The sequence below is a fragment of the Xiphophorus couchianus genome, chromosome 2 (genome assembly GCF_001444195.1).
Source record: "Xiphophorus couchianus chromosome 2, X_couchianus-1.0, whole genome shotgun sequence".
Lineage (NCBI taxonomy): Eukaryota > Metazoa > Chordata > Actinopteri > Cyprinodontiformes > Poeciliidae > Xiphophorus > Xiphophorus couchianus.
Window position 1 is genome coordinate 4,808,967 of NC_040229.1, and position 8,921 is coordinate 4,817,887.

At 43.3% G+C, this 8,921-nt stretch overlaps 1 protein-coding gene across 1 annotated transcript; it reads right to left on the reverse strand.

Annotated features, from left to right (window-relative positions):
• Positions 1-2,453: 2,453 nt before the first annotated feature.
• Positions 2,454-3,154, reverse strand: LOC114152149 (uncharacterized). Its single transcript, XM_028029922.1, has 2 exons — positions 2,628-3,154; positions 2,454-2,546 (listed from the first exon to the last, which is right to left on the reverse strand). The coding sequence occupies exons 1-2, from the start codon at positions 3,152-3,154 to the stop codon at positions 2,468-2,470; spliced, it is 606 nt and encodes a 201-aa protein (XP_027885723.1). The 3' UTR covers positions 2,454-2,467.
• Between the last annotated feature and the right edge of the window lie 5,767 nt (positions 3,155-8,921).

Below are 8,921 nucleotides of genomic sequence, written 5' to 3' on the forward strand. Positions count from 1 at the left end.
TTCCCGCCGCGTTCCCATCATGTTCCTGCCGTGTTCCCATCATGTTCCTGCCGTGTTCCCACCGCGTTCCCATCGTGTTCCCGCCGCGTTCCCATCATGTTCCTGCCGTGGTCCCATCATGTTCCTGCCGCGTTCCCATCATGTTCCTGCCGCGTTCCCATCATGTTCCCATCATGTTCCCGCCGCGTTCCCATCATGTTCCCATCATGTTCCCGCCGCGTTCCCATCATGTTCCCATCATGTTCCCGCCGCGTTCCCATCATGTTCCTGCCGTGTTCCCATCATGTTCCTGCCGTGTTCCCATCATGTTCCTGCCGTGTTCCCACCGCGTTCCCATCGTGTTCCCGCCGCGTTCCCATCATGTTCCTCTGTCTCCAGTCTTCATTTCCACAGCAGGCGGACTGAAACGTGGTGGAGCTGCAGCTCGGCCTCTCAGCTCACTAACATCGGGGCGTTTAGGGAATCGATCCATCGGAACTAACTGGAGACGACAAACCAGACGCAGAGCTGAACGCTGACGGCCTCATTAGAACCTCATTCGGGTTCAGCAGCAGGAGCAGAGACCTGAACTTCCTGTCTGCTTTCGTTTCTCTGAACGAACCAAGGTGAGCAAGTGGGAACTCCTGGGTGGAAAACCTGATTTTATTCCTCATCTTTGGGTTCGCTGCGTTCGCCGCAACCAAACTGAAATAATCAGCCCGTCCCTTTGCAGCCTCCAGGTGGCGCTCAGCTTCGCCCTCTCGTTGCTCAGCTGCTGGTTAAATAAAAACTTCTGGATCCGATCAGATGAAGCAGAATTCCTCTTCCTGTGGACGGAGCTAGACCCACTCACCTGTTTTATTTACAATCTGTCAACATATTTATGAAGTTGATGGAGCACAAAGTGCTTCTGCTGCTTATCACATTAAATATTAAACATTGTTATTTGTGGCGACAGCTAATTCTGGCCAGAAGTCATAAATGTATTGAAGCGCTCGCCTCTTATTCAATACATAAATTATTACTGATCAGACATATGACTGACGCTCTCAGAGGATTTACGGTTTCAGTGCTGATCGCCTCAGAAATGCTGAAGTTTCAAAACGTTGGGCTCTGCTTTTAAAGATGACAATCAATCAGCTCCGGTCCAATAAAAGCAGCTTCATTAGAGCAGAAAGTGTCGCTGAGTCGGGTCGGACGCCGGCGCCCTTCCTCATGCTGCACACAATTTATGAAGGCTGAGGAAATATCTATACAATATTTCATAAAGTCACAGCAACTTGATGCTGATTTCAGTCCATCCGTCTCTCCGTTTGGCCACGCAGGATAAAAATATCGTTTTTAAAAACTAGGCTATAACTATTAGAATTAAACAAACAATCCATTTTTTGTAGATCATAAACTTCAAATGTTTTCCTTGTTAAATAAAAGGCCATCCAGTTTGCTTATTATTTTAGTTTCGATTGAAGAAAAAAATGAATCAGTTCTTGGCAATAAAAACAGGATGTTCACCTGGAAACACTTCCTGTATTCAGCCATGTTTGATTCGGCCTCCAGAAGCAGATTCTGCTGCAGCAGCGTCAACTTTAGGGTGTAAGTCAATGAGTGGACAGGATCCTAGTTACCATGGCAACAACACGAAACAGACAGCTTGGAAAAATGATGACTTTGTGCTGCATCTGACATTTTTATAAATAGATTTTGATTTACAAGTTGCAGTTTTATCCTAATATTAAATTATGGTTAGAAGATCTGCAAAAAATTAGTTCAGGGGACGCAAATGGCCCCCGGACCGCACTTTGAACACCCTTAGTGTCAGACGGACCTGCTAACACACAGAACAGAGAACCGTCCCTCACTCCTTACAGAGACCAGTGGACCGAGGAGTCCTGGTTCTGGAGCCAGATCACCTGATCACTAGATCACCAGATCACTAGATCACCTGATCACTAGATCAGATCAGCTCAGAGCAGCACTGGGTTGTGGAGGAACAGGAAGTTGTCATCCTGGCGGTTCCCACCTGGAATCGTCTGTGGGCTTGTTGAGCGAACGCCAGGAGGAACCGAGGCGGTTCTGAAGAAACGAGTCAAAGCTCATCAGAAGGTCCAGCTGGGTGGTCTTTGACGTTTGTTATCCTCTCCAGACTTCTCTCCTGGTTTAAAGTATTTGTGGACGATCCGCTCTGTGTGAACGTACGGAGGGACATTTCGGATTTAATGTCTAATTCCAGGATTGTGTTTGTTCAGTGACAGAATCTAACACTGCAGGGAAAACATGATGTAAAGATTAAATTAAGATTAAGGTTTTCATGATTCTGCCTCTTTAAAGAACCACATCCTCTGGTTGTAGTTTTCTGAAGCTGGTTCTCCATGCAGGAAGTGATGTCATCACAGTGTTTCTGGTCATTCTCCACCTGTCATGATGGGTTAAAGGTTTCTAGCCCACATGCAGAACACAAGACAGGAGAGTAAGAATCAGTTTAAATGATTTATTTAGGTACACAATTATCAGAGTGTGGGAAGGTGGTCTGGTCCAGGGAATCAACTGTAACGGGCAGCAGTGGTTCACTGCGAGGGGAAAAAGCAGACTGGTGAGTTCAGGGGTCGTGGGAATATGGAAAACTCAGATGAAACACAGGTTGTTCTTACTTGGTGGTGGCTGGATCTGAATCTTGGAGGGTTACTGAGTATGTCCAGGGTCTCGGTCTCTTAGTGGGTCCAGGAACAAACGGAGGAGTGCGGCGGAGAACGGACATAGGCTCGGGTGCAACGGAGACACAGCGGAGTGGTTCGACCGCCAGCCGTGGGATCCAGGAGATACTTGCAAAACAACGGAGAGGTGAGTCTGGGAACTCGGGCAACCAGTGGGTATCTTCCACGGCGTCACGAGGGAGGTTCTGAAACCAGGAAAGCTGCCAGGCTCTGGTCCACGGGTCCAGAGTGTCAAAGGGATCACCTGAAGGCAACAGAGGAGCACAAAGAGAATCACTGGAAGGCTCAAGGCAACGAGGAACACAGAGACAGGGCTCAAGGGGGCTCAGAGGTACCGTGACTGGCAAACACTCAGGCGACGCTGGACTGGCGGTCAACTCCTTAAGTATGCTCCGCTGATGAGGGTAATAGATGACAGCTGTGGCTGATGACACCACCACACTCCAACCGGAACCTGTCGCCATCTGGTGGTAAGAGGTGGACAGGAAAACCCCACCAAGAGAACCAGAGAACCCCGGAACATAACACCACCTCCAGCAGGAGAATCTGACTGACAGGAAGTCGGCGTGCTCTCTGTCACCATGGTTTCCAGGGTCAGGACTCTTTTTGGGTTGGTTTTGCTTTTCATTTTATTTAGCTTCATGTTTTAGTTGACTTTAGTTTAGCCCTTTATGGTCCTTTTGACATTATTATTTGAGGTATTTAGTGTAATTAAAATTCTCTTATTGCGTTCCTTATTTTCAGTCCTTTATAGTTTCTAGTTAGGTTTATTCTTTAGTTACCTCAAGTTCTGTCCTTGTCTGAGTCCATATCAAGTCTTCTTTAATGACTATAGTTTAATTCTATTTTATCCTTCTAGTTATTTCTTATTTCAGCCTCCCTGCAGTTTCTAGTAATGTTTATTTCTTATTTCATCACAATAGGTTCAGTTATTCTTCCATGTCCGAGTCTAAAGATACATATATCTTTATATAGGTGTGTGTTTGGACACACCTTCTAATTCAATGGGTTTTCTTTATTTTCATGACTATTTATAAGGCAATAAATCCCACTTATTAACCTGACAGGTTGACCTATGAAGTGAAAACCATTTCAGGTGACGACCTCCTGAAGCTCATCAAGAAAATGCAGAGTGTGTGCAAAGCAGTAATCACAGCAAAAGGTTGCTACTTTGAAGAAACTAGAATATAAGGGCTATTTTCAGTTGTTTTACACTTTTTTGTTTAGTGCATATTTCCACATGTTTTATTCATAGTTTTGATGCCTTCAGTGTGAATCTACAATGTCAATAGTCATAAAAATAAAGGAAACTCATTGAATTAAAAGGTGTGTCCAAACTTTTGGTTTGTACTGTATATATCTTTAGTAATTCTAGTTAGGTTATTTCTTTGTTTAGATCTTCTAGTTTCTCTAGCTCTATGTTCTTTAGTTCTTATTGTTGTTAGATCAGCCTTGTTTCCATTCAGGTTCGCTTTTGGTTTCCCTCAAATCTTTCTCCCCTAGTTCATCAGGTTTTCTTTACTCTTAGTGTCTTTTGTATTGGAAGTATTTTTCAGTTCCCTGTTTCCTCCCCTCTGTGTTCCCAGCAGATCTCCTTAGTTTCTCTGTGCCACCTTGTCCTGTTTGGTTCTGTTTCTGTTTTCGCCGCTCGGTGCTAAACTCAGGACTTTAACAATAACCCGACATTTTTACCACAACCCATAAAAATCTACGAATCGGAAGAGATTTCAACAGTGGAGAAAGTTTTTCTCCTCTCCTTATCTCTGGAAGAACTTCAAATACTGGCTGTAGATGACGGCCTGGATCTCCTCCTGCTCCTTCATCACCTCCTCCTCTTCCTCCTGGGAAGAGCCATCAGTGGGACCGAGGAGCTGGTTGCTGTTTCTGCCTCCACCATTAAAACCTGCTGGACTAGCTCTCTGTTGGGCATGGACACCTCCAGTTCCCCCTTTAACAGAGTTACCTAAAACACACCCACCCACACACACACACACACACACACACACAGCCTGTATTCTGCTCCCTCCCCTGTGAGCTGAGCTGCTGCAGCCGTTCATCCCCTCATTGGAGACATTCTGTGGATTTAATGGGAATCAGGGAAATTACCACAGTCATTATGGATCACAGTAGATCCCTGACTTTCATTCCCAGTTGAAATGTGTGTGGAAATGGAAAACCATCTGGACAATGAGGAAGGTGGAGCGAAGAGGAAAACCAAGTCTCAGTTCGTCATTTAGTTTTCTCATCTACAGTTTCTGAAGCTACGCAGCCAAAAATGAACAGCAGTCTTTTATTTTTATGTAATTTATTTTGATTTATTTACAGTTTAAATGTACATCTTAATAATCTGGGTTAATTAACCAAAAGAGAAGAAATCATTTTTTTTTTTTTACCATTTTATTAATTTACTGTAAACGTCACAGTTTCAAACTAAATGTTCACTTAGTATTAAATGTTTATGTTGCCTTGCAACCTTGGATGGATGAGAGTAACGTAGAGAATGATCTTCCCTCAACGTGATGCTGCGGCATGAGAAAGACCAGACACACGATGAGCTTCCTTCAATTCAACCCCAAGATTTAGTCTTCTTCTGTGTTAGAAACACGCTTCATATACAGCATACTTCATATACAGCATACTTCAGGTATCACATACCTGAAGTATGCTGTATGAGAGCTTTTACTCCCTCTTGAAAATGAGATCTAGATCTCAACGGCGTTTACCTGTTTAAATAAAGGAATATGAATGAAGCATACTTCATATACAGCATTAGCTTCTCTACTGAGAAGCTAATGGTTCTCAGTAGAGAACCATTAGCTTCATTACATAAGAAATGGCTGTAATATACCTTTAAACCAAACAATCATTCTTTTAGATGCTCCATTTAACATTATGAATTCCATCAAATGACAAAATTAATTCACAAATAGCTTTTACTTCTCTAAACCACATTAACGTTGTAGCTGGTGCTTTAAATCCAATACCTTGTCCCCTTTTCTAAGACCTTTTGTATTTAACTGTTAAAGTAGAAATATATAAAATAAAACACTAAAGAACTTATTACGAGAAATTAAAGATACAAAATGAAAAATTATGTTGGGTGCCTATTTTCTTACTTCTTGTTTTTATTTACTAATAACTTGTTTTTCACTCCTCTACATTTAATTAGCTCAAAGCTATTTTTTTTAGCTAATATGCAAATTCAAAGAGGACTATCAAAATAAAAGCTGTGTTTTGATGAACTCAGTATGTGTTGATGCTGCAGGATGAGCCTTTAAAACGTCTGAAATGTTGGAAAACAAACGATGATGAAGATGAGACACGAAGCGATCCCAAAGCAGGAGTTATGAGGAGCTTCAGGAAACCCAGCTTTTATTTTGGTAGTCCACCTCCAGTTATTTGCAAGTGAATTTGTGTATTTGCTAAATGTTTATCTTCAAACTATATATTTAGTTAGAAACTGACATTTCTAAATGGGAAAATGAGTTTATTCCCCTTATGACAGAATAAATAATCAGGATTATTGCTGTTCATTTGGCTGTGTAACGTTTGGATGACATGATGCTGCATTAGTTTCAGGTCCAGCATCAACATGTGTCCCTCAGCGGCGCCCTGCATGCGTCGCCTCCCGCGCTCTGCATGCATCAGTCAGTGAGAAGTGCTGAGAGCGAAGGTAGACGAGGCCGTTCAGGAACGATGTGCGGTGAATGCTTATCTGGTCATTCTGCCTCCGGGATCTGCTTTCGATACCCGCCTGCCTCCGAAAAGGAAGAAAACCCTGAGAGAAGCTGCAGGTTTTTCTTCTGAACAGCTTCTGATAGAGAAGGAAACAAACACAGACACCAGGCCTGATGCAGAGCTCTGGGTTCAATCAATATTTAGTTTAATACAGTGTGAACAGCAGTGAATGCGCTGAATGAATCTGAAGCATGTGACGCCTGTCACATAAATGGCTTTTAATTGATCCAGAGACGGAGGCAGTGTGAAGTGATTACAAAAAGGTTTCAGCATGGAGAGAAGTGGAGAAGACAACCAGACTTGATTTGGTAAAAATCCCCTGACAGCCGGCGCTCTGGAGGAGACAAAGAGGTTTGAATGCAGAGCGACAGCTGAAGCAACTTGGCCTTGGGGCAGCAATTCTTCTTCAGCTTTATGTTCAGGATGAAAATCAGCACCGGCTCTATAATCCTCATTAACACAAAGCTGCATTTAAGCCAGGATCCCAGTAGCCCAGCCGATTTAGAAATATGAATTATAATCATTTTATTTGTTCCACGTCAGGCTGAAGGCCCTCGGCTGCTGACCAAACCTGTTAAAAGGAAAGATGGTGTCAGTTCAAGCTTCTGGAACCGCAGAACAAAAACTGACTTTAATCACATAAAACAGCAATTTAAATAAATCACTGCAACGTCTTCACTTTGATCATAATTTATCCAGTTTTAATATATCTTAGGGATCTTTGTGTTCATTCATGTTGGATATAATAACATTTATGAATGTTTGAAGTGACGGATCCCGCTCCTCGCCTGACCTCTGACCCCCACCGGTCCCAGTCAGGGGCTGGATAGTTCATACAGAATATAAGTAACTTTTTAAAACTAAAACATGAACTGCTGAAAATGTTCAGGATGTGAACTATGAACAGTTCATTCCCATCCTGACTGAACTGAATCTGGAACCAGTTCTTGTTAAGGATGAAGGAGAATAACTTTATTATTATTAAAATATTTTGAAGCAGAAGTTGATGGGAGTTTTCACCAGAAGCTCCTCCCACAAGACGAACCTCCACCAATCAGAGTTCATCCTCACGGCGTTACGATCAACCAGACTCAGCGTTCAGCAGCAGGCAGATAAAGTAATGATAAAAACTGTGGTGTAATAAAAATGTTTGGTTCAATATTCATGCATTTTGTTTTGCTTTAAATACTGCAGCTCAGCCAAACTCCCCTGCAGAGCGCCACGTCCCACAATCAGTTTGAGGAGGATCAGCAGCAGGTAAATTCACCTGAAATGAGCAAATAGTCCAGATACATAAATCTACTTTACTTCCTGTTTGAAGCTGCTCTGCTGCTGGCTGAGTACTTTCATAGGAAATGACTCAGGAGAGCAAATTATGCAAAGAGTGTAATTATGAAATGAAGCATACATTGCAATAATATGACTGATTAAAATGAGAGGTGGCAGGACGGCTGACAGAACGGATCATGTTCCTAATGGCTCAGAAATGAAACTCTGAGCGTAGAGAAACCCTGGCAGCAGTTTGCTGCTGAGTTTCTGTCTTTCTCCGTTTCACACAAACATCTGCACACAATGAGCTCTGAGGCCTCGGCCTCCTAATTGGGTGTGAAATGTAACTTCTCTCCTGCTGCGAATGTAAATCAGCTGGAATAGAGGAGCTGTGAAGGAATGCGTGTCTGTCTGGACTCTGGATGAATGAATATAGATTATGTTCTCAGTGGGAATATGAATGACCTCTAATCACACCAGTAGATGTTTGTTTCCTCTGACCCCCCGTTGACCCGACTCAAATCGACGAGGTGGCGTCTGTGCACATCATGCAAATAGTTTTCAGAGTAAACGTTCTTTAGACTGAGGCAAAGTTAATCTCAGAGGTTTAGGCTGAACTTTAAAACGTTTGTTACAGAAAGTCCCAGGTTTTGACTTTACCTTTGACCTGCTTTTGTTTTATATTATTTTATATCACATGTTGATCTGTTTTTCAGTAATTGTGCAGCAGGAGGAACATTCAGATTTTCCATCTGAGGCTAATCTCACCTGACACTGCAAGGCACCCAGACCCACCGAACCTTCAGCTTTCTGTCAGGTCTGCCTGGCTTTGGCCGCTGTACCGAGCCCAGTTCTGGTTCTGCTGAAGGTTTCATCTTGTTAAAGGGAGCTTTTCTTCTCCACTGTCGCCACATGCATGCTCGGTATTGAGGCATTGACTTTACAGCAGGGGTCTCAAACTCCAGTCCTGGAGGGCCGCAGTCCTGCAACTTTTAGATGAGCCTCTGCTGCAGCACCTGAACAGAATAATGAGGTCATTAAGGTTCTGGAGACCTGATCTACACAAGGAGGAGGTCATGAAGCCGTTTCATTCCAGTGTTTTGTACCTGTGGCTCATCTAAAAACTGCAGGACTGTGGCCCTGGAGAACTGGAGTTTCAGACCCCTGCTTTACAGCAATGCCTCAATGCAAGCGGTGGCCTGCTGTCGCCCCCTGCTGGTCAGG

Bases quoted from the DNA above. Each gene is read 5' to 3' on its own strand.
- LOC114152149 (XM_028029922.1), bottom strand. From the start codon at position 3,154: ATGGCGACAGGTTCCGGTTGGAGTGTGGTGGTGTCATCAGCCACAGCT. The intron at 2,547-2,627 runs GTAAGAACAACC...TTCCCCTCGCAG, and splicing joins TCAGATCCAGCCACCACCAA to TGAACCACTGCTGCCCGTTA.